The sequence below is a fragment of the Rosa chinensis genome, chromosome 3 (assembly GCF_002994745.2).
Source record: "Rosa chinensis cultivar Old Blush chromosome 3, RchiOBHm-V2, whole genome shotgun sequence".
Taxonomy (NCBI): Eukaryota; Viridiplantae; Streptophyta; class Magnoliopsida; order Rosales; family Rosaceae; genus Rosa; species Rosa chinensis.
Window position 1 is genome coordinate 25881128 of NC_037090.1, and position 25991 is coordinate 25907118.

The window sequence follows — 25991 nt, forward strand, 5'->3', positions numbered from 1 at the left end:
TCAGTTAGCAATGGTCCCCGTAGAGTAATATATACCGGAAATAAGCCAATCTGAACTACGTGACTGCTATTGTAGATTTGTAGAGATCTAGTCTGTCGGGCATTTTTTAAAACATAGTTTGTGAGAGTTTAAATTAGTAAATTTAAAACAAGTCAAAAGTTTTAACCATTTGACAGCAGCTAACTACCTTTTAGCCATTGTTACATGGGTGACTGTGTTCATAGAGTAATGTTCATGACACAGTCACAAGGTGATCAAGAAATATATATATATATATATATATATATATTTTTTTTTTTGAAGAAATCAAGAATTTTATAATCACTCACCTTAAGATTTAATATTAAAAATCGAGATAAAAATTAAATTTTATAATCAAAAGCTTTGAATTTAATCCAATGTATGACCAGAAAATTTTTAGTCACTTGGTGACTGTGTTCATGGTATAATGTTCATACGGTCACCAAGTGACTTAAGGATTTTATAGTCTCACCCTGTGATATTTTTTAAGTGTTTCAATCATAACCCTTGAAATTAAGTGTGATGAGTTCAAATGCTTGGCCACCTGATGATTTTATGATCATTAATGTGTTCATACTAAACTACTGCTTCTTATTTTTTAAAATTATGTCGTACAAGAAATGGTTGAAGTTATTCACAAAAATGTTGCGTAGAAAATAAAAAACAAAAAGATGTAGTTTAAATCCCACAGTGATGTTCATCTATTCAGTAAATGACCGAAGAAACTATGCTCAAATTATCCTTGGATGTAAATCCAACGGTTGCAATCTTAAAATAATTTTTTCCACCAAATCCAAAAGAGTGTTAAAAGTTAAACATGATTTTCTTGATCAGGTAATCATGCTCATTAAATCCCAATGTGGGCCAACTGCCAAAAAAATCCCAATGGGCCAATAATTTTGTATACCAAACCGACCCGGAAGACCCAATCCGGGTACTTTATATATGTACCAGGACGAATTCCTCTCCTGCAAAATCAAATCGATTCGTTTAGGGAAATCAAAGCGACCAACCCTAGCTTCTCTCACTTCGACGCTATCTCCGGCAAAGGAACGCCGTCATCGAGCCAGTCACCGGCGGTAAGTTATCTCTTTCCTCTCTCTAATCTTTTCCTGAAATTCTTTTGCTCAGAAACGTATGGAAAACGAAGACTAGTTGAAATTCTAGGTTGTATTCACACAAATTCGAGTCTTACTATCCTTCTTCTGCTCTTTAATTAGTGCGGCTTCTTCTGTTAATCGGCTCCATTGAAATTATCAGGAACAAGAAGTCAATTTGATTTAGGGTTTTTACATCGCAGACCTGAGTACCTCAGAGTTGTAAATAGACTTCAATTTCAATACTCTCGAATTCACGTATTGTCTGTATGGTTTATTCTTATGTAATTGTAGATAAAATGTGTATTGTTTGCTCATAAGATGATAAAAGACGATGAAGATTACATATTTTTATTCTGAAGTTTATATTAACTGTGGTGAATAAGTAACCTCTTAAGATGATTTATGGGAATTGTATGGATTTTTGATTTTATGTTTATGGATTGGTAGACAGGTATCTAAACAGATAGTGAGAAGACATGACGACCGCAGCTCGACCCACGTGGGCTCCTGCAAAAGGTGGTAATGAACAAGGTGGTACTCGGATTTTTGGCCCATCCCAAAAGTACTCATCAAGGGACATTGCATCGCATACAACTCTAAAACCCAGGTTAGTTTATGTTGTTCTTATCAGCATTGGTGTGTATCATTGTAAATTTTGAGGAGGCACTGCATACAATTTTGAAGGCCATGTTTGCTAAACTATATGCAATGCTGACTATTTTTATTCTTCTTTCTTTTTTCGGTATTGCGATATTCTGTCTGAAATGTCATCGTTCTTCCAGTTCGTTTATTAACTTTTATGCAAGTAAGTTGTCCTTGGATGCTGAGTTGTGAACCTTTCTTTTTTATGGTTTGTACAAACAGAAAGGACGGGCAGGACACCCAGGATGAACTGCAGAAGAGGAACCTCCATGAGGAGTTGGAAGACCGTGAGAGGAGGCATTTTTCATCAAAGGATAAATATAGTTGTATGATATCTTTCCCTTACCTTTTTTATTTTTATTGAAGTCATGGATTTTGATCTCAACCCTTTAGACAGGGTTTGGTGTCAGTTCAATTCTATTAGGATGTGATGTTATTTCTTCATGCTTTCTAATTGTTATGTGCATTGTGCAGATGACAGAGATCGCAGCAGGAGAGGGAGCCAGCTTTTGTTGGAAGGTGTGTATCCCAGCTCCATAATCATATTTTAATGTAAAAATTCCTGCAAAGTTATTGCTCAGTCTAATAATATTAAAATTGTTATTAAATAGGGACAAGAAGGGACACTGAAGACCGCATTGTACCACGTAATGTAGATGCTGATGATTCTGATTTGGAAGTCAAAAGTGATGATGACAGGTTAGTATTACCAGATATATGTGAATCAGACTTTACACATGTTTCCCCGTGAATTCTTAGCTTTGATATTAAATCATCACAGTTTTCCCACAGTTTTCCTTGCAAGCTTTCAATATCAATTTTTAAATGTTAAGATTAAGAAAGCACTGCTGATTAGTCGTGTATATGTATATGCATATGTTGAACTAGATTAGTGCGTGTCTGGGTGTTCAGCTTTTCCAATTGTTGCTAGGGCTCTGTACTAAACTTTGTGTCTGTACTTTTGCATCCTTTTGTTTTGCCAACTTTCCATTTGCACCAAAATTGATATTTGCACCTTGAAGATTTTGCACTCAACAACTGTTTCATTTGTTGGTGATTTCTTTTCTTGTATAGTTCCTCAACCATGTTTTGTGTTTGGAATTCTAGTGCTACCTAGATTTGCTAATATAATTGTTTTGGTCATAGTGATGAAGATGACGATGATGATGAGGATGACACAGAAGCTCTTTTGGCTGAGCTAGAACAAATAAAGAGGGAAAGAGCAGAGGAGAAGCGTCGAAAGGTGAGCTTTTTATTAAGTGATATGACATTGACATTACAAAGGTTTGATGTATCAGTGTTTGTAACGAATATACTGTATGCTTCCTCAGGAAGAACAACAGGTGGCGGAAGAGCTTAAAGTCAAGGAAGCAGAGCTTCTCCGAGGAAACCCATTACTTAATAATCCAATAACTGCTTCTTCCTTCAGTGTGAAAAGAAGGTTAGTAAAGATCTTTCCTTGATCGGTTCTGTAGTCAAGTTAGAATATTCATTTTGGTAACTGTCCTAAATTGCAATGCTCATTTGCATTTTTTTGTTTTGGGCTCAGATGGGATGATGATGTGGTGTTCAAAAATCAGGCCCGTGGTGAAACCAAGACTCCTAAGCGCTTCATCAATGACACAGTGAGGAACGACTTTCACCGCAAATTTCTGCATAAATACATGAAGTAATGTCATAAATGAATCCTACTTTCAAGATAGTACCCCAAGTAATGAAGTCAAAAGGACACTTCTGTTAAGGATTGTATGTACCTTAATGTTTCAATTTAGTGCACTGTTCTGGATGCCATTTAGCTTCTAATGTGAGCAAAAGAGATGTAAAGCTGGATCTTTATGTTGAATGTTGTTTCCTGTTTCCGAAGTTGGCAGGACCAGATTGTATTCTGAATGTAGCGATGCTATTGGTTTGGCATTTTATTTGATGATAATGCCTTCTGCAGTGCTTTGTTGGAAACTGTTATAGCATAATGATCCTGCAAGTGATTGTGTGACAACCCTGGCCACTGCTTACTCAGTGTCTTGACCAATGAATTTCTGTTTCCTTCAGTTTATAAAATGGGATTGGTAAACTAAAAGCCAATTCGATATGAGTATTGCTAGAGATACCAATTTTTCTTTTACCAAACTCTAATCCCAAACACCACATCATTAGTTTGTGTTGATGTAATCATTAACTAAGCTAATTTCTTGTTGAAAAAAATTTGTTACTTATATTCTCGTTAAGAGAAATTGCTTTTAGTAAATGAATTGAACATGGTTCCTAAACTGTAAAAGGCAAAACCAAACACTACTTATGAATTCCATAAAAATTGATCTGGCATATACTTGATTGATTGATTTAGGCTTTTAGGAATCATTAGTGAGCAACCTAGACTATGAACGAATCAAAAGGAAACAAAACAATCAGTGAATAAATATGGTATATATATATTTTTTCATCGTTACCAAAATATAAGATATAGTTGATGAATTTTTAAGACTTTTGAGATGAATGAAAACGAAGCGGCTAAATGATGGGCAATGCCCCGTCCGTTGGGCTCTTACCCGACCCGGAAAAGCAGAGTTTCCTCATCATTTTGATCTCCGTCTTGTGCTTACGAGAGTCATAAACCTGTTTTTGTTGAGAGAGAACTGGCGACTACACTCTCAATCAGCACCACTGCCGGAAACTTGCTCATTCTCTCGGACATTAATCACAATCCAGGTAATGTTTTTCATCCCAGATATTTTAGATTCATTTCCATTCAGCTTCAGGTTCTCTGATAATCAATCACAGGTGGTGAAATCTCATCAATTTGAGCATGACCCATTTGCGTAAGTTGAGAACAGCATCCATTCTCAAACGGGTCTCTTCAAATTTTGATGAAAACCACTTCAGACTATTGGGAACCCCAGCTCGGCCAATTGGGTCTTTCCCCAGTGCCCAAACCCCTAGACTTTACAGAACTAAAAGGAACCCTGTGACTGAAAGCTGTGAAATTACTTGGCCTGAAAATGCTGGTCGAGTTTCTCGTGCTGTTCGACAAGAAGCGCAAGCTGCATTGTTGGACTATTTGTATGGTAGTAGAGGCTTGCACTTTGCGGATGCAGAGAATATGAGCAAAAACTCACCGCATTTTCTCAACAAGCTTTTGAAATGCGTTGGTAGTGATAAGGAAATCCGGCAGTCGGTTTCCCGGTACTTGCTTTACCACCCTGTTAATGAGTTTGAGCCTTTCTTTGAGAGTTTGGGTTTGAAACCTTCAGAGTATGTTCATTTTCTTCCACCTAATTCCATGTTCTTGATCGATGAGAGTCTGTTGCTTCACAATTATGCTGTTTTGTGTCAGTTTGGGGTTGCGCGTAGTAGGATAGGGAAGATATACAAGGAAGCTGCAGAAGTTTTTCGATATGATTTTAAGGTTTTGCAATCAAAACTTCGAGCCTATGAAGAGCTGGGTCTCAGTCGGTATGCTTTAGTTAAGTTTATTGTTGCTGCTCCTTATTTGTTAGTTGGGGATGTAGATGTGGCATTTGTTGAGGTATTGGAGAAATTGAGGAGCCTTGGATTTGAAACCAGTTGGGTTCAGGGGTACTTATCCGAATCGGATTCTTATAATTGGGGACGGATGCTTGGAGTTCTGAGTTTTCTTAGTGATATTGGTTGCAGCAACAAGCAGTTGGGTGTGTTACTTGGCCAGCATCCAGATTTTGTGTTTGAGGCTTCAGGGGGAAGGACATTTTTACTAATTGGGATCTTTCTGAAATTTGGATGCACAATGAGCCAGATATGTTCAATGTTTCTGCAGTTTCCTCAAATTGAAGTAACGAAATTTGTTTTGAATATGAGGAGATGTTTTTTGATCCTGCATGAAATCAAAATGGAGTTTACAGAGATAGGGAAGATTGTGCATTCTCAACCCCTGCTACTGGGTTCCATTGCATTGAAAAGTACCAACACCTTACTTCTTCACTTAAAGATAGGAAAGAAGGAGCTGTCTAGATACATCCAGGAGAACCCACAAGAAATGAAGAATTGGGTATTTGGTAGAACACTTAGGCCGTTAGAGCTGGGAGAGAACCTCAGATCAAAGACACACAAGATGAAGTTTTTGTTAGATATAGGATTTGTAGAGAACCCTAACAAAATAACAGAAGTGGTAAATCAGTTTCAAGGCAATGGATGGGAGCTTCAGGAAAGATTTGATTGCATTGTGGAAGCTGGTTTAGATCGTGATGAAGTCTGTAAACTGATTAAACGATATCCTCTTGTTCTTTGTCAGTCAAAGAAACTTATAGAAATGAAGATTGATCTCCTTGTAAATCATTTGTGTTATCCCTTGTCAACTTTGCTGTCCTTCCCAAGATATCTTACCTGTGGAATTAAAAGGGTCAAGCATAGGGTATTCATGTACAATTGGCTCAAAGATCAAGGAACAGTTGAACCTGGTTCTGCCTTGAGCACTATTTTATATCCCTCAGATCTATGTTTTCTGAGGAAGTTTGTAAATCATCATCCTTGTGGTCTTGAAGTTTGGCAGGATTTGAAGAATAAAATTTATTCAGGGTAAAAAATTTCTCACTGCTTCCCACTTTCAAGATTCTACACTGTTCTCTGTTAATGCTATTAGTTCCTTTTTTTTGTTTTTTCTTGTTTTGACAAACTGAGATATTTATTGAGGATTAACTGTTGGAAGGTGATATGGCACATAAGAATAAAAACAACCAAACTAGTTAATCATCACAGCATCTCCATTTTAGCCAAGAAGTCTTTTACTGTCTTTTTCACTGTGAAGCGAGTAACTTGTGATATTGACAATGGTTTATCTTTATGGTCCTGGAAATCTGTCTCCTTTATTTTGATATCTTTTCAGCTTGGGTTTCTGGTTATAAATTGTGGATCTAATTTGATGCAGATGCATAGGCAAATCGCAAATTTTTAGGTAAACGAGCAACAGCATGAATAGTTTGGATAAATGCTGTCCAACATTTTATTTCTCTACTTAAGAAAACGGATATCAAAATGAAGGAAAGAGAAACAAGAACCTGCATAAGTTTTTCATGTTTGATATAACTTGACAGCACTGAATCACTTGGTTTATACTGCTTTCTGCATAAAAGCCAACTGACCCCAGTCATGAAATTCTCAGTATTTGCACTAATCTCCTTTGAACCAAGAATTGGAGAAAAGCTCAACTAACGATCCTGGATTGTGGCCATAACTGACATAGAAGGGCTAATTCAGGTGTTATTGTCGACTGACCAGTTAAAGGTGGCACAGTTTCTGGTCCAAGTCTTTAAGTTCTCACAGACCACTAAAATCTGCTTCCACTCACTCTCGCAATAGTAGCAATATACTTCAGTAGCCAGTGATTACTAAAACAAACAAGACCCACCACCTAAATCTTCATGGTGGTGAGAAGACTAGACTTCTAATTGAGAGCATCCGCTTCAGGGATTCCGATTTTGTTCTCAAGTGAAAAGGTGAAGTGAGCAAGTACAATGCCCCATCGGAATGTTGGATATATTGAGAACTCATCTTGTGCATTGATATGTGAGAGTGATAAAAGAACAGCACAAAACTTTATGTATGAACTCCAGTGCTTCTAGGTCTGCAACACTGCATAAACTCTACATGACAGGTACTATAGTTAAGCTTTGATTCCCACCCCTTCTTATTGGATTGCCTTCTTGACGACACTGCCCCAATCCTAAAGAGCTGAAGCAGTGGTCGACTTTTGCTTGATCAACTGAAATACCTTTGTAGCTTCATCACAGTCAAACCTCCAGGCCTTCATACAATATGTTACAGGAGCAACACTAGTGTTGAAGATAGGAATATAAATCATATAAAAAAAAGACCAATGTATTAAAGCTTCTAACCTCAAGCAAGCTTGCAGGAATGTGCTTGTTGTTGATGGCCTCAACCTCAACCTCTTGACTTTAGACACAACAAAGTCCTAGAATAAGACCCTATCAGTCATGAAGGATTACTACATTTGCATAAATTTCTCCTCTCTCTCTCTCTCATAACTTCCAATAATGTCCTCAAATAAGCCTAATATCGAATTCATTGTACAACAACTAACAGACAACTACGAGACTCTTATGCCACACTAATTTTACACTTATGTCAGTTATGTGTAAATAGCTGAGTTTGAAACTAAAGCCTGTTTAAAATTTGATTCTGAAAAACCTAAAAGCTCTTCTCTAATATGACAAAATTGCTTTCATATTTAGAAGCACTTCTCAAAATCATTTTAAATGCTTTTAAAACTGCTCAAGAGTGAAGACGCATATTTATATATATATATATATATATATATATATATATAATTTTCATTATATATTTATAACTAATCTTGATTATTAATTCAAAACCAATTCGAGAATCAACCACTAGGGATGGTGGGGTGGTAGAAGGTCCTAGTTTGCAACTCCTAGGTAGGTCTGGCTTTCGAATCCCCATAAGGCCTTGGTGGCTAGCTAATGGGTGCTTAATGCCCCGTGGCGTTCAAAAGGGATTAGTCCGGCTCTGCTAAAATATCCTCTGAAGAATGTGTGTGTTGCTCACTTTCTAACACTAACCTCCTCCAATAAAAAAAAAAATACAACAAAAAAAAAAAAAACCCAATTCGAGAATCAATACTAAAGAGGTCTTGTTTTGGGCACCCCTTCCGTCTAAACCCAGTGAAGAGTGAAGAGTGAAGAGCAGCAACCAAAACAGTGTGAGGCAGCCACTCAATCAGGAAACAGCAAAAGTATTAGGAAATTTGCAGCGGAAGCTTGAACCCTTTCTGAGCAGTGGTCTCACTCACGCGTACCCATCAATATCATAAGGTAACATATTCGTGCCAAGTCTCAGTGTTCACATATATATATATATATATATATATTCATCCCAATGCCTTCTAGGTTTTCCGAAAATTCAATTCTAGGGTCAGGTGTAATCTCATAGAGCTGGTCATGACCCATTTGCATAGCCTCAGAAATGCATCTATTCTCAAATGGGTTTCTTCAAATATTGCTCAAAACCACCTTAGATCATCAAGAACCCCACTTCAGCCAATTGGGTCTTTCCCCAATTCTCATGCCATCAGGCTTTACGGTACCAAAACAGCTCTTGAAGCTGAAAACCCTGAAAACTTGGATATAACTTCGACTTCTAGTGGAAAAAATGGAGGGGGGATTTCTAGAGTTATTCGAAAAGAAGCCCAGGCTGCATTGTTGGAGTATTTGCACTGTACTAGGGGCTTGCAGTTCATGGATGCAGAGAATATGAGTAAAAACTCCCCGCAGTTTCTCAACAAGCTCTTAACAAGTGTTGATGGTGAAATTGATAATGAAATTGGGGGCTTGATTTCCCGGTATTTGAGGTACCACCCCATTAATGAATTTGAGCCTTTCTTTGAGAGCTTGGGATTAAAACCTTCAGAGTATATCCCCCGTCTTCCTCGGAATTTGATGTTCTTGACCGATGATGGTTTGTTGCTTCACAATTATACTGTTTTGTGTAGTTATGGGGTTTCACGTAGCAAGATAGGAAAGATTTATAAAGAAGCAACACAAGTGTTTCGATATGATTTTGAGGTGTTGCTATCGAAACTTCAGGCTTATGAAGAACTAGGTCTCAGCCAATTTGCTTTAGTTAAGTTTATTGTTTGCAGCCCTTATATTTTAGTTGGGGATGTAAATGTGCCATTTGTTAAGGTACTAGAAAAGTTGAAGAGTTTGGGGTTTGAGACCTATTGGATTGAAAGGAATTTATCAGAAGAGAATATTTATAGTTGGAGCCGGATGCTTGAAGTGCTAAGGTTGTTTAATGAGATGGGTTGCAGCAACGTGCAGTTGGTTGGATTACTTGGCCAGCATCCGGATATTTTATTTGAGAGTTCAGGAGAAACGACACTGCTCTTAATTGGGTTCTTACTGAAGTTTGGATCCACAAGGAGCCAAATATGTTCAATGTTTCTGCAGTTTCCACAAATTCAGATTATGCAATTTGTTCTGAATTTGAGGAAATGTCTTTTGGTCCTAAATGAGATTGAGATGGAGGTTGCAGAGATTCAGAAGATTGTTTGTTCACACCCCCTGCTACTGGGTTCGTGTGCTCTGAAAAGCACTAACAGCTTACTTTCTTACTTGAAGATTGGGAAGAAGCGTCTGTCTAGGTACATACAGGAGAACCCTGAAGCATTAAAGAAATGGGTTCTAGGTAGAAGAGTTGAGCCACTTCCAGACTCGGAAGAGGACTCAAAGGGAAAGAGAATTAAGTTCTTGTTAGACATAGGATTTGTAGAGAACTCGAACAAAATGAAAGAAGCACTAAAGCTATTTCGAGGCAAGGGAGGGGAACTTCAAGACAGATTTGATTGTATAGTGAATGCTGGTTTAAATCACCAGGATGTCTGTAAAATGATTAAAGTATCCCCTCAAATTCTGAACCAGAAAAGGGATGTGTTACAAATGAAGATTGATGTTCTTGTAAATCATCTGGGTTATCCTGTATCATCTTTGGTGAACTTCCCATCATATCTATCCTATACAACTCAAAGGGTCAAGCTCAGAGTATTCATGTACAATTGGCTCACTGGTCAAGGAACAATAGCCCCTACACTTGCCTTGAGCACTGTCGTCGCAATGGCGGAGAAAACATTTATATCGCAATATGTAAATCATCATCCTTGTGGTCCTCAAGTTTGGCAGGAATTGAAGGGTAAAATGTATTCTTTATAATAAATTATTTTTGCACCCCTTCTGTGGTTCTGCACAATTGCATTGCTGACGATCCCGAGTTGGTACTGACACATTCGTTTCTTTTTCTCTTACATGCTGACATCTTTTGAGGATTAACAGTTCTCGGGTGATATGGCACGTAAGAACAAGTAGAAACAGAGTATATGTAAGTATTAACACCAATTTATTTCAACTTTTAAGTCTAATAATCTTTATCCTGAGTTGAATGACCATCTGAGTTTTACATAGAATGCTAATGTTGTATTGAATCATCCGACTAAAGCCAATTGACAATTAGGTAGAGTTCCCACATTTTTGAGTCTTTTGTGTACATGGCTTTAAATGCCAATTCTGAATCCCTTCCAAGTGTTGTGTAACTGAACCAAAAATGTGGATCAATATATTAGTTGACAATGACATGAAGCAGGGTTGTTATATTGAGTTTCAAACATAAATAACTTATCTGATCTGGTACCATGATAGAGTTGGAGCATGCAATACAAACTTGATTGGCAATCAGTGCATAGGTTGGAATGTATACCTGTGTGGATGACAATGCCCTATTTGGGATTTTATTCTCTGAACATTAGAGAGATAAATGATTAAGTAATATCATTTATGCCCTATTTGGGATTTTATTCTCTGAACATTAAAGAGATAAATGATTAAGTAATATCATTTATGCTATAATGCAAAATTTTTCCTCTTTTACACGTTCTCAGTTGAGTTTCTGTTGGATGTGCTACATTTCTCTTGGTCTTGCTAAGCTTTGCAAATAGGAAATTGCATTTTCACATACTTTATAAACTGAGTTGTCCTCATAACCCTCTGATCCTTTATTCCCCACCTCTACTTTTTTTTTTTTTGCTCATATCCTTTATTCCCTTTTTGACATTGTAAGACTTGGAAGTAATCTAGTTTAACTTGTGTTACAGTGTTATAAATGGCTCTAGTGAATTGACCCTACTCTATTTTGATGTTGCTGTATAAGGATAAACGTTTGGTACAGCAACCGTTAGCCTAGTTCAAAGAAAATTTCAGCTATTATGATATACACCTTTTTCTTTCAATGATTTTGAATTTCTCGCCCATCAGTTTCCAGAAGAACTTCCTACTGTTTTGAAAACAGAAGCTGCACATATTTGGTTCATGCTTGATCTGCAGGATGGGACTGGATCTGTGCTGACCTCGGCATAATAGTTAACTGTGAATGTGGATACAGGGCACTTAACAAGTGTTTATTTCAGATTTCACCTTCAGAAATCATTTTGGAATGAACATCCGAATCCGTTAGTGAATTTAACCAATCAAAATGCTTTTGGAGGCTTAGGAGTTAGGATAGAGAGCAACAGCAGCCCAAGCACTTGATGCGAGGAGGTTGTTCCCAGAAAGATGATCCAGGGTCTGCGCTAGAAGCAGCAAATCTATGAAAAGGACCACCTTGAATCTTGGCTTTTGAACAAATGTCATCACCTGAGCTTATTGAGCAAAATGGCTATTGTATGGAAAACTAGAACTCTAGAGGGTGCATTCTTTGAGCCATATTTGGGAATGTAATTTTTGAAAAGCATAAATGTCAAAACACTCCCGAATTTGGTTTATAGTTGTCACTGAATGTTTCTTGATTTGCAACCAACCAACTACCCAAAACAATGCTTAATCCTAACCCGAGCTCTCAACGTGTAGGGCTTGGCTTGAGGACGAATAACCAACTAACCAGAACAATGCTTAATCCCAAGGTCAATGATTTCGCTTACGGCAAAGATTAATGCCAGTATCTTGAGCCATGGAGGCTGAAACTGCCAACTTAGGCGCCGACGACTTTTAGGACCACCACCCAAATCTATAAGGAGCCAAGGAGGTCACAGTCCTTCTCGCAGCACTACCATTGCCCTTGAGAGAAGACTGCTGAGGATATCTTTCGAACGTTTCACATGATCAACTCCTTTCTCATGACTTAGATGAACAATATTAGGGTTTGAGTCAATTTTAATCATATGTTTCGATTTTGATCTTTGTTCTCTCATTCCATTCGTATTTTTATGTTTTTGCATTTTAATTGTTTTGTTAACTTAGTTTTATTTTCGAAAAAACCGAAAACAAAATCCCCCCTTTTCTGTGATGTTCTAAAAATCATTAACCGGTGAGGATGAGCCTAAAACCTAGGGAGGTGTTTCTGCTTAATATATATATATATATATATATATATATATATATATATATATACATATCCAGAGCGGAGCTCCGCTTTGAAATTAACTTATAAAGTTCGAGTTTTTGGTCACTTTTCGGTCGCATATCCACATCTCGACCGTTCAGTTTTAAGGTACTGGTGTATAGATCGTCTCTGCAAATTTTCAGCCAAATTGATGATCGTTAAGGTATCTAACTCGCTTAAACCAATGGACGGACTGAATCTGTCAACTTGAACCGTACTAGCTTTAAGGCAATTATCAATGCCTTAACGATCATCATTTTGGCTGAAAATTTGCAGAGACGATCTATACATTTGCAGAGACGATCTATACACTAGTACCTAAAAACTGAGCGGTCGAGATGTGGATATGCGACTGAAAAGTGACCAAAAACTCGAACTTCACACGTTAATTTTCAAAGCGGAGCTCCGCTCTGGATAGGATCTGTATATATATATATATATATATATATATAATCATTTTGGGGCCGTGACCACTTACCCAATTTTTGGCCAAAAATTGCCCACTTACTCCACCGAGAGTTATTTAACCCCGTTTACCCAATCTAACCTATAGTGACAGTTTTGCCCCTATTAAACTCTTTCCTCTCAGACTCTCTCTCTCTCTCTCTCTCTCTCTCTCTCTCTCTCTCTCTCTCTCTCTCTCTCTCTCTCTCTCTCTCTCTCTCTCTCTCTCTCTCTCACACGCTTCCTCTCTTTCATCGACGGCAGAGACGACATCGCCGGAGCCTCGGAATCCGATTTGGGAGCGGATCGATTAGGAGCCACGGCGGCATTGTCAGGTTCTATTCCGGCGCGTCAATATGGAAGAAGTTGAGGTGGCCGACGATTGGAAATGGTCGGGTTTGGTTCGACTTGGTTTTGGTTCAAGTCTGATCTCTTGCCGAAATGGAGTATAGGTCGAACGTCGGCAGCGTCTGAAGAATTTGGGTCATTGACGTCGGCGTCTGAAAATGATTCACAATCTGGTTTGATGCATCGACGAGATCTGCTGTACTCATCGTCCGGGTTCTTGGGTTTCGATTCCGTCGGCTATTATCACTGGTACACACCCCAGTGCAACTGACTCAACCAGACTCGTCGTCCAGACCCGAACGTCGACCGACGTATAGCCTTCAGAAGCCGGAGACGAAGCCACAGTGCCGCCGAAGATGGTGATTGGGTGCCCAAATTAGTTTCTGTTTTTTTTTTTTTTTTGCTACCCAATACATTTCCTGGCTACTGGGGCCAGTAGACACATTATTGGCCCCCAGTAGACTTTGAAATGAGGGACAGGGATCACTATAGTGTGGTGTATTGATAAATTACCTGTTGTTTTCTATGTATTAAAGCCAAATTATCTGTGAATCATATAAAATGGTGCATTTTTGGTGGTCTATTGGGAGGCAGTAGAGACATTGGACTTTGTATTGGGGGGCAATAATATGATTATAGGGGGGCAGTAATATGATTATAAATTGATCAATTGTTCCTGTAGTGTATTCATTTTGGTTTTGGGAGTTCATACAATTCACTGGACGGCAATAATATGATTTTTGGGAGGCAATAATATGATTACTGGGGGGCAGTAATATGATTACTGGGGGGCAATAATAGCCGGATTCCGGATTCCAGTCATCGGTCGCCGGATTTCGGTTACCGGTTCCCTGAATCCGGTCATTGGTCGCCGGAATCCTGTCACCGTTCGCCGGAGTCCGGTCACCGAAGACCGCGCCGGCCACTGGTCACCGGAGCACATCAAGGTGGAAGGTGACTTCTCTCTCTAAGTGAGAAAGAAGGAGAGGGCAAAAAAGTCTAAAAAAAAAAGAAAAAAGAAATAATTGGGTAAAGGGGAAATAATCCCTTAGAGTGTTTTGGGTAAATGGGGTTAAAAAACAGTTGGTGGAGCAAGTGGGCAATTTTTAGCTTAAAATCGGGTAAATGATCATTTTCCCTTTTTTTTTCTATTTTATCTTTACTATACAACATATAAATAAGAATAGAAGGATATACCAAGTACTATAATTAATTGAAAACATGGGAAAAAAGTTTTAGTGAGTAGTTTTTTTTTTTTTGAGGGGAAAAACAAACTGATTATAATCACCAATCAATGCAAGGTTTTAAATATCGGTATCTTCATATGTATTGGTACTTTGAAAAAGGAAGATATCGGGAATATTGGGGATACAGGGTAACAAAATATCGTTTTTGAAAAAAGTCAATTTATTAGAAATTTAGAACTACATATAAATATATATGAATGTCAACTTCATCTACATCCAAAAAGAGACTCTAGGCGGTTGAAAAGCCGCTCGCTGGTCTACGAAAATGCAATAATCAGACCAAGACATATGACCCATATAGTGCGAATTGTAGTGATGAACATGATAGTTATAGATCTCTTTAGAGCTGCCAACTGTTTCCCCTATAAGGGGATAATAAGGATGAACCCAACTGGATGACTGATCATATACTTCTCCATATTGATTATATCCATAAGCATCATAACCAAATTGATTGTTGCCTTCATGAGATTCATTTAAGATCCCACTGCGCTCTGTGCCTAAACTAATAGAGTCAAAACTTAAGGCAATTGAAGAAACATCAGATGGGGTACTTTGATCATCACTTGCACCTCTAGTCCTCCTCCCATATCGGGTCTTCTCTTGAGCACCATGACCAGCTGTTTTCACTCCGTGGTCTTCATCTTGGGTGGTATGTTCAAAATTACCTTCACAGGTAAATTGGAATCCTCCATCCACAGAAGATTTTCCATATTCATATCTTTCACCTCCATCACCTGTTCCACTTCCACCCTCTCCACCATCATTAGAACTATCTGGAGTTGCTGTACCACCTCACCTAGATTCGCCTTGAGGGGATTTTTTTCCTCACCTAGATTCGCTTTGAGGGGATTTTCTACTCACCTAGATTCACCTTGAGGGGATTTCTCCTCACTCAGATTTGCCTTTAGGAGATCTCTCTTCACACAGATTTTCATTTAGAGAATTACTGAGTTTTTTTTTTTTTTTACCTCAAATTTTATAGATATCTTCACTTTATTGGGGATATATCGCAAATATCTAATATATCGGGGATATTTTACGATGTCGGAGAAATTTAGCAGAAACGGTAAAAGATAAGATATTTACCCCCAGATATATCGGTCCGTCAAAAAAAGGAAATATCGGGGGAGATATCGGAAATATCGCAGATATTTAAAACCTTGAATCAATGGATACAATGGGAAGCAATAAAGCTTCTAATATCTGGAGGGATATGCCCACTCTAAGATAAGTTGAAAGAAGAAAGTAGAGCAAGTTTAGTTAAATTGTGGGTAGCTGTATTGGACTCACGGTACACATGCCTCAAAGAAGAGCCAACTAGCACCTGTAGAAAGGAATTGATATCCTCAATAACACGACCCAAGGGTGAGGTTTCTTCACCCCCAGATTCAACAGAAGAGACTAAGTGCTGACAATCAGTCTCAAAGATAATGGGAGAAAGATGATACTGTACTGCTAGGGAGCAAGCAACCCTGCAAGGCATGACTTCTATAGCTTCAGGAGAGGCAACATAATTAACCTTGATGCATGCACCGCCAATAATGTCACCCAATGCATCACGTATAACCACTCCTATCCCACCAGATTTAGATAACAAATCAAAAGCACCATCACAATTGACCTTAAGCCAACCTGAAGAAGGGGGGGCCAACATGGCCTAAGCCTCCCAGAAGTCCTCCGAGTAGTAACCAAATGAGACTGAACAAACATAAGGGAGGATCTGATCTGAAACTGCAAGTGGGTCAAAGAAACAAATTTATTTGACCATACTCTCAGATTACGCTCCTTCCATACAAACCATCCAATAAACAGTAAAAGGGCCACATTTTTTTTAGAGAGAACTTCAAAACAAGATGCCAACCAAGTGCCAATTGACGTACCTTCACTGCAATCAATCTGTAGGACGCCATGCAACTCAGGGAAGAGAAATACTTTTGAAGAGACAGGGAGAGAGAGACGACTAAGATTCCATGAGGACATGGACAGTCGAGGAGACAAAGGTCATGTTAAAGTTTTTAATTTGATTTTGATCCAAAATATAAATCAAGTTTTTTTTTTTTTTTTTTAAATTTGGTTCAGTGCACACTCTATCTTAGCTCCTTAATTATTTTGGTGAGTATATTTATTTATTTATTTATCCATTTTAGCAATCGCACAAGACTCGAGAGTATCTTTAGGAGACTCTTTATCTTAGATTCTTAACTTTTTTGGAGATTGTATTTAGCTTTTAGCAATTTTAGCAACTCTACTAGCATCAGCTTCATTAGCAAATGCTAGCCATTCTTTAGTTAAATTTTAGCTAAAGTAGCTAAAAAGTCATTTTGGCTAGCTAATTTAATATACATCTACATCAGTTCTCTCTATTTTAGTTAATCCCGAATTTATATTATTTTTTAAATAAATAAAAAATAATTTAAATATATTTATCAATTATATAAAAGAACTCATTTTAATTAACAAAAAGAGCAGCAACATGTGCAACCTTAGTGGTCTGGATTGCACGAATAAGCCCGATCTGAGCCACCAGTTGGGCCCGAAAACAGTACATTTGCTTAGATGAAGCTTCTGCCAAGATCACTGGAATTGAGAAGGTAAACGTGTTGGACACTGCAGTGAAAAGAGTGGGTGCTTGAGCTTAGGTCAGCAATCCTGAAACTAAGGACGACGAGCCCGTCTGAATTGCCGTAACAATACTATTTTTAAAAACCCTAACCCTAGGGTTAGGGTTTGTCTACAACACAACTTCTTCTATCGTCGGGGGGACCTACAATTACGGATGCTCCAGCATCCCGCATACCCGGAAGAAGCCAACCAGGCATTCATATAGAAATTTGATGGTAGCCGCTACCTCAGTCGTAAACTCGAACACCCAAGGAGGGAAAACTTGATGCACAAGAATTTTTATCAGGTGTTGGATCCGAACCCTAGTTACATCACGACAGATGTCGAGTTTATCCACTTGTAAAAACCTTCCCAACATCGATCTGACCATAGGCACTACTCCATCAATCGTCAACGCTGGCGGGAGTCCCAATATCTCCATGCAGATTGGGATTGAATCGATCATGACTTGAGAAACATCGCTAAGAGCAACTCCAACAGCTTCCCCATATTTTAGTTTTTCTCTATTTTAGGGAAAAACGAGGCTCTTTTGCTCCAACAGATTCTCTATAACTTTCTCCATTTTAGGGAAAGTGAGGAGAGAGAAAACAAAATTCCCTAAATTTACAGCAATCTCTAAATTTTTAAGGAAGAATTTGGAGATTTTAGAGATTGCTGTAAACTAGGGAATCTGTTGGAATTGAAGAAGAAAAATTGCTTAAAGCTTTGACTTTTGCTTCCCTATAATACAAAAATTATAGAGAAACTGTTGGAGTTGCTCTAAGACTGTTGTAGTCCGAGATGGCCAAAGTAGACTTCCTTAACAACCACGGGCCACCGTCGGCAACCTGGCGCCGCTCTTTCTCCACTGAAAAGTAGAAAACAAACATCCCTTCTGCTCATTTATAGATAGCCGGATATGATAACCCCATATCGAGGCCATGGTTCCCAAGAACGCTTTGGGATCCACCAATTTCCTCCCCGTCACCGACAAGAGACAACCAACAACATAGTGGTTATTTGAAATTGCGGCTGCACCAAGAGGATCAAATGAGGTTTTCCCCTTCTCGGAGATGGCAAGTGTGGCCATAAGGCGGGAAGAGACTTCATCGACCATGGTTGAACAGTCGTGGATGCTGAGAATGACAAGTTTAGAGAGAAAACTCTAACCATACCACCTCATAGTAGTGTTTTTTTTTCTTTACATTGTTAAAAAATGTTTTGCTATGTATTTTAACTTTTATCTACTTGACTCAGAAGGTGAAAACTCATGCAGAATTATTTCAAAAGTCATCAAAAAAATAATTTATTATGTATTTTTGACAAAAATTTAAATAAAAAAAAATTCAGATCCAGCCTCATCCGGTCTAATGGCATGGTCGGACTACCAAAGCATTTGGTCCGAATGTAAAGCGTTTATCTTAAACCCCGATAGACTGAATCAACAAGCAGTAAAACCCTTGTAGCACATGGACGACTACCAAACGTTTTCTCTGAAAGGCAGCTACTCAATAAGCATCAGTACGAGAAACTCCTGCAGCCGAAGTCCAACTCTTTCTGGGTCTCGTCTGTTCAGTCCCAAAGGTAACATTTCATCCTGAGACTTAGATACTCATTTCTCTTCCGCTAAATCCGTGCCCTTTTAGATTATCTACTTCTATTCACTTGGCAATCTCATCAAACTGGTCATGACCCATTTGCAAAAACTCAGGATAGCATCTATTCCCAGCTGGGTTTCTACTATTTTTCATGAAAATCACCTTAGATCACCAAGAACCCTATTTCAGCCAATTGGGGTTTTCCCCAATGTCCAAATCCCTAGAGTTTACAGCACAAAAATGGCCCCTGAAATTGAAAACCATGAAGTTTTGGTTGAAACTTCGACTGCTAAGGGCAGAAGTGCTACTCGAACTCTTCGTTACATTAAAAAAGAAACGCAGGCTGCATTGTTGGAGTATTTGCACAGTACTAGAGGCTTACATTTCACTGATGCTGAGAATATTAGTAAAAACTGCCCACATTTTCTAGACAAGCTTTTTCAAAGGGCTGATTGTGAGAGAGACATTAGGCGGTCAATTGCTCGGTTCTTGCGGTACCACCCTATTAATGAATTTGAACCCTTCTTTGAGAGCTTGGGTTTGAAACCTTCCGAGTATGTTTCTCTTCTTCCACGCAATTTGATGTATTTGACTGATGATGAGTTGTTGCTTCATAATTATACTGTTTTATCTAATTATGGGATTCCGCCGAATAAGATAGGAAAGATTTACAGGGACGCAACAGAGGTCTTTCAATATGATTTTCAGGTTTTGGCATCAAAACTTCAAGCTTATGAAGAACTAGGTCTTAGCCGTTCTGCTTTAGTTCGCTATGTTGTTGGTAGTCCTTATCTTTTGGTTGGGGATGTCAATGCAGCATTTGTTTCAGTATTGGAAAAATTGAAGAGTATTGGATTTGAAACCAATAGGATTGAGGGGAATTTATGGGAAGATAACACTTATTTCCGCAACCTTATGGGATTGAGGGGAATTTATGTTCACTGTTTCTACAATTTCCGCAGATTCCAGTAGCAAAATTTGTTGCAAATTTAAGCCGGTGCATTTTGTTCCTGGATGAGATTGACATGAAGGCTACAGAGATTGGGAAGATTGTTCATTCTCACCCCCTGCTACTGGGTTCGTGCTCTTTGAAAAAAACTAGCAGCTTACTTTGTACTTTGCATGTTGGGAAGAAACGATTGTCTCAGTACATCCAGGAGAACCCACAAGTATTAAAGAATTGGGGTTGGGATAGAAAAATTGAGTCATTTCCAGATTCCGGAGATGAAGTTAGGTCAAAGGCTGAAAGGACTAAGTTCTTGCCAGACATAGGATTTGTAGAAAACTCCAGCAAAATGAAAGCAGCGCTGAAGGCATGTCGAGGCAATGGAGAGGAGCTTCAGGAAAGATTTGATTGTATAGTAAAAGCTGGTTCGGATCGGAAGGATGTCTGTGAACTGATTCAATCATGCCCTCAAAATCCTAACCAGACAACAGATGTGATTGAAATGAAGATCGACTGTCTTGTAAATGAATTGGGTTATCCCATATCATCCTTGTTGACTGCCACAAGATATCTTTCCCATAAAATGGAAAGGGTGAAGCTTAGGGTACGCATGTTCAATTGGCTCAAAGATCATGGAATAGCTGCTCCTGGGCTTTCCTTGAGCACTCTTATTTCTTGCTCAGATAGTTATTTTATAAAGACTTATGTACATCGTCATCCTGCTGGTCCTCAAGTTTGGCACGATTTGAAGAATGAAATTGAATCCAATTGCTAAAACATTAGTTGCTTCTCCTTTTAAAAGTCTGCACTGCTGCATTTCCTAAGTTGGCACTAACCAACTTTTTCAAGTTTCTTTTACATGACAAGATTTGGATAACAGGCAAGATCACACATAAAGAGTACAAAGAAGCAAAGTTCAGTTAACACCATGTTATAGAAGAGTCTCTTTTTCTTATAATGATAAAAATGATAGTTTTATCTATAACTTAATACATAATTGACCTGTGTATCATAGCATGACATTATCTGATTTAACTTGAAAAACATATAAGTTGCGCCGTTTTCACCCAAGGTTTTTGCCTAAAGGAATATTTTCTGAGTAATGGAAACAAGATGCATTGTTAGAATCACATATCAGCTATTATCAGTCAAGTCACTCAACACCTTTGTTTTTCTTCGGCCATGAGTTGCCAGAGCATGTTGAAGAATTCTGGAAATTGATGCAAAGCAGATGAAAAGGTAAAGCAATGACCTTGCTTATGTGCTCTTGCTCTTGCTGAAACTTTATTCCAGGGTAATTGACTAGAATAAGATGGAAAGGTATGGAACTATGGATGAAGCACTATAATAACCTTGCTGTTCCTCCTATTATATTGCCTTGCAACAATTTTAAGCATTCGTATCTTCTTATCAGTTGTGTCATCTCTATTTTGTTCCATAACTTCTCATTGGATTAAGAGCAATCCATGGCAGTGGCCACTCTTATTTATATGGCCTTGTCACCCAACTTGACTCGAAGCTCAAAGCCTGAATCTGAGATTTGACAAAGGAAAAAGGTCAGTGGCATTGGAATTAAGCTCAAACCTAAAGGGCGCCTTCCAACTCCAAAACAAACATTCAAAAAGATGGTTTTTTTTGTTTGTCATTTATAAACGTTGTCGCCTTTATCTTTGTTTCTGCTGTCAGTGTTACCATAACAAGAAACTACATGGTAGTTGAGAAGAGTTTTGTGTGACAATAGAGGTTAAAAAGGGGGCAAGCTTTTGTTCTCCTAACAAATAAATGGATCTGATAAATGTCAAGTCAAATTTTGACAGTAGGTTAACATTGATGTGTAAACTTTGTATTAGGTGAACTTTCTTCTCATTTCAGCATTCTCTTTTAGTTTTGTGAAACTAAATGGTTGGAAAATGATTTAAGTTACTTTTGCAGTCATGGATTTCTCAATGTCTGAGACCTGAAAAATCAAAGTGCTTACTTCAATGAGAGTTTGGTTGGATTAGTTCACCATATCTGAAAAATTCATGAATTCTAAGATTCAAATTTATCTTTTTGGTTTGTTTGACCCTAGGAAGTTTGAAAGAATCAAAATCTTTCTATTTATAACTTCTAACTCTTTTAAAAAATTTTTGAAGTCCGGCCACGAGGTCTGACTATTAAGTATGATTGTAGAACATGGAATGTATTCTCAAGTAATTGAAGGGCAGTTTTTGAATACAATATCTGAAGGACTGTCCTACATGTTTGGATGTTAAAAATGCTAGTACTGGGATAATAGTCGCTTGATAAGAATATAACTTAGCTGGTTCTGGGACCAACATATCTTAGTTGGAGTTTATAGTGATAGAACAGCTGTGCATTTTCTCATGTTTTGGCGGTAGTGTTCTGGACTTTGTATTTATAGGTTCCTGTAGTTTTAAACTGGTCTGATTTATATTTCTACTGCTTCTGTGTGATAGGAAGAAAACAAAATTTTAGATAGAATGCATAGAAAAAAGGTTGCCGAGGTTGAAAAGCTTACAGACTGTGCGGGAGTTGGAAGAGGCAGTTCTTGCTGGTGGTGCTGCAGCCAATGCTATTAGGGATTACCAGCGGAAGTTCCAGGAGATGAATGTAAGTGTCTTACATATTTAAAACCTCAATCTCGGTGGTTGCTTATATTTTACATGTACCGTGTAGTTGAGTGCATTCTTAAGAACTGGTATGGTTTTTGTTTCTCAGGAGGAGAGGAAAACTCTAGACCGGGAGTTGGCCCGTGCAAAAGTCACAGCAAACAGAGTAGCCGTAGTGGTAGCAAATGAGTGGAAAGACGCTAACGACAAAGTGATGCCTGTAAAGCAATGGCTTGAAGAATGGAGATTCTTGCAGGTAGTATTTCTATCTTTTTTGGTTGAATGTCAGGTCTTAGCTCGTAGGGGATAACTTTAGTATTTGGGTTCTACTGTTTTTATAATTACTGAACTGTGTTCTTTCAGGGAGAAATGCAGCAACTTCGGGACAAGATTGCTATAACTGAAAGAGCTGCCAAGTCAGAAGCTCAGTTGAAAGTAATAACCCTTTTTTCTACAAACCCATATCCAAATTGTGTCCGATTTATATTGGGATGCCAAGTTGAGTAAAATTCCTCTCTTACATCTAACAGGAAAAATATCATATGCGACTTAAAGTGCTTGAGGAGAGTGTGAGAGGATCTTCGAACAGTATTGTCGAAGCACAGCAGAAGGAAGAAGTATAAGCAATGGACCTGTAGAAATTGATTTCTCTTAATCAAATAAGCTATTACATTCTATGCATTATATAGCTGTGTGTATTGACAGTTACAGGAAACAATAATATTACATTAACTACAATATCAAAACTGATGCATGATCACAGGAATCTGTAAACCAGCTGTAGACAAATCATTCAATGGAGGAGATTCTGGGATTGATTGGTGGAGGAGATGGATTGTCTCTAACAGCTCTCGACGTCAGTCTCTTGGTGGAGCGGATAACGCTCCTAAATTATCTTCCAATGGCTTTTTATCCAAGAGAACACCAGTCAGATCCTTGTCCTCCGGCACTAGTTCAGTCTTGAAGCATGCGAAAGGCACTTCAAAATCATTTGATGGCGGTACTAGATCACTGGACAGGGGTAAGGTTCTGTTAAATGGTGCAAGCTCCAATTTCTCAGTCAACCAATCTTGTGAGGGAACCAAAGATGGGGAAGCACAAAATAACTGGAAAGGGAATTCTGATGATAAGCCAAATGAGTTCTCAACAGTGGATACAGAGGATAATGTCCCAGGGGTTTTGTATGATCTGCTACAGAAAGAGGTTGTAGCTTTGAGGAAAGCTGGCCATGAGAAAGATCAAAGCCTCAAAGACAAAGATGACGCTATTGAGGTTGAGTTTCCTTTCCATCACTCTTATGATTTTATACTCTCATTTAAGTGTTTCGTGATTCCTGTCATTCAGATGTTCTCTTTTTTGGTCAATCTTATTGTTCAGATGTTAGCCAAGAAGGTAGACACCTTGGCTAAAGCAATGGAGGTTGAGGCAAGGAAAATGAGAAGAGAAGTTACTGCTATGGAGAAGGAGGTAGCTGCCATGCGTGTGGACAAAGAACACGACAATAGGGCCAAGCAGTTTGGTAGTGCCAAAACCTCTGTCAACAGTGCTCAAGTGCTTTCTGGAAGGTAGTTACCTAACTAGTTCAACCATCTATTCCATGCATTCCTATGGCACTCACTTCTTTCTTATTAGTAGAGAGAATAACAATGATGTTGACTTGTTTTAGGACACATTTCCTTCAAGTTTGTTGGTTAGTAGTAAATGAATTAAAACTCTCATTTAACTGCAACTATACCATCAATGCAGTGCTCTCGCAAAAATGTTTTAACTCAAGTAGAAACTTGTCCATAAATATACTGTTTTATTTTCCCCTGGTTCTTCTGTCTAATTTTAAGAAAAGATTTTTCTGCAGAACCAATAGTTGAGGCTTTAATTCTACCTAATATGCAAAGTTTATGTTAGATCTTGCTTACATATCATCTTTTATATTCTGTGTCCATATGTGGGGTTCAGTTCCATTGTTATTTCCTAGTGAGGCTGGTTCCAAACATGGTAACTAGGTCAACTAGGCCCTTCAGGTTAGCTGTTCTTTTGACAAATGCACTAGTACCTGTCTACTAGATTGGGAATTTGGATAGAGAATCTGTGTTTGTCTATGAAATAATAAGTGAGGTTGAGTAACCCTCACGCCGAAAGCAACAGTAAGATTTTTCTCTGATAAAACTAGCATTAACAATTTGGTTCTTCCTTTAATCCAAAGGAGACGGTAGAAACCAGCTGATTAGACTGAGCTTCATGCTGTTTAGTGAATCAGTCTCGATCGATAGTCATCCAGCACCCACCACTGAAAATCAAGCAGTTTTCTGTTTGCCATCAGTATATCCTCCAAACTTGATATGTGTGCAGAATCCATAAAAGCTGAGATCCTGTTGGCACAATCACCATATATGAACCCCGTTCCCCGTAGTACAATAGGAAATACAGACCACAGACACATAGGATTGACACATACATTTAGTCACTCCTGTTCCAAGGAAAAGAGTTGCTTTCCAAGTCGAGACTGTACAGTAGATGTTTGGGCCGCCATTTGGATTGACAGGATTGGGAACCCAATTGTTTAAGGTAGTTGTCAATGCCACCTTATGATTCTCTTCTTTTGGAGTATTGGAAGTAAGGGAATAAAAAAAAAAAAAAAAAAAGATTTCCAACAGATTTCTTGTATTTTGTTATTCTGAATCCAATTGAAACATATTAAAGGTTTTCTAGACTAATTTTGCCTCCTTGTCTTTTCCAATTATTTCCCTTTTGTTGTATAAGTTCAAAGTGTATTTCCACGATGTATTTACCAATGGATTGCGTACTCATAATCTTAGATGAGCAGAGTATGTCTGCTACCTTGGTCTAATTTTCCATTCTTCATCCATGAGCCTGCGTCCAACTATTTTCTAGAATATCCCCATATATGTGTTTGTTAATTGTTGCTACATTGTGGTTCATGTAGGGGCATGTGCCAAAGTTTTGTTATGATTGCTGATGATGGTTTCTCAATTGTGTTTAGTGTTCTAGAAAGTTGAACACTTGAACTGTTTCTTATATTGTGCAGAGGTCTGTCACGAGGAGGGTTGACACGCAGCACCCAATAACAAAATCACAATTGCAGCTGCAGAAAGGCGTTAGTGCACGTGCCTTGTTCTTCCTTCCGTTTACCACTTATTTTATGTCCCCCACCCCCCTACTGTGATTGTAGTTGGCATGCCAACGCTGGCTGGCAAGAGAGAAAATCCAGAAAAGAGATCAAACTCTGAGAAAGCAGTGGGTAGGATCACGATAATCTTCTTATCCTGCCTGCCTTTCTACTCAATTCTTGGGTATGTTCATGCCGAAAGTTACAAATGGTTTCGAAATGGTTGACTACATATATCAATTCTAGTCTAAGCCGCAATTCCGGAATCACGATAATCTTCTTATCCTGCCCACCTTTCTACTTTCACAACTCTTTGCAGGTCAATGTGGTCAGGGTGATCCGGTGACGTGAAATGTTTCCTCTTCTATAT

The 25991-nt window shown here is 38.4% G+C and overlaps 3 protein-coding genes across 4 annotated transcripts; all 3 read left to right on the plus strand.

Annotated features, from left to right (window-relative positions):
• Positions 1-945: 945 nt before the first annotated feature.
• Positions 946-3719, plus strand: LOC112193788 (protein CWC15 homolog). Of its 2 annotated transcripts, none has more exons than XM_024334018.2 (8): positions 946-1100; positions 1573-1728; positions 1986-2089; positions 2238-2282; positions 2375-2462; positions 2910-3006; positions 3095-3204; positions 3313-3719. In XM_024334018.2, exons 2-8 carry the CDS (start codon positions 1598-1600, stop codon positions 3434-3436), a joined length of 699 nt encoding a protein of 232 aa, XP_024189786.1. In that variant the 5' UTR covers positions 946-1100; positions 1573-1597; the 3' UTR covers positions 3437-3719. The 2 variants fall into 2 exon arrangements, with proteins under 2 accessions (XP_024189786.1, XP_024189787.1); XM_024334019.2 differs by having other exon boundaries at positions 952-1100; positions 1569-1728.
• A 504-nt stretch (positions 3720-4223) lies between these two features.
• On the plus strand, positions 4224-6396 carry LOC112193787 (transcription termination factor MTEF18, mitochondrial). The gene is made up of 2 exons (XM_024334017.2): positions 4224-4469; positions 4542-6396. The coding sequence occupies exon 2, from the start codon at positions 4567-4569 to the stop codon at positions 6313-6315; it is 1749 nt and encodes a 582-aa protein (XP_024189785.1). The 5' UTR covers positions 4224-4469; positions 4542-4566; the 3' UTR covers positions 6316-6396.
• Positions 6397-8592: 2196 nt separating this feature from the next.
• On the plus strand, positions 8593-11565 carry LOC112191798 (transcription termination factor MTEF18, mitochondrial). The gene has a single exon (XM_024331209.2). The coding sequence runs from the start codon at positions 8711-8713 to the stop codon at positions 10478-10480; it is 1770 nt and encodes a 589-aa protein (XP_024186977.1). The 5' UTR covers positions 8593-8710; the 3' UTR covers positions 10481-11565.
• Positions 11566-25991: the final 14426 nt, after the last annotated feature.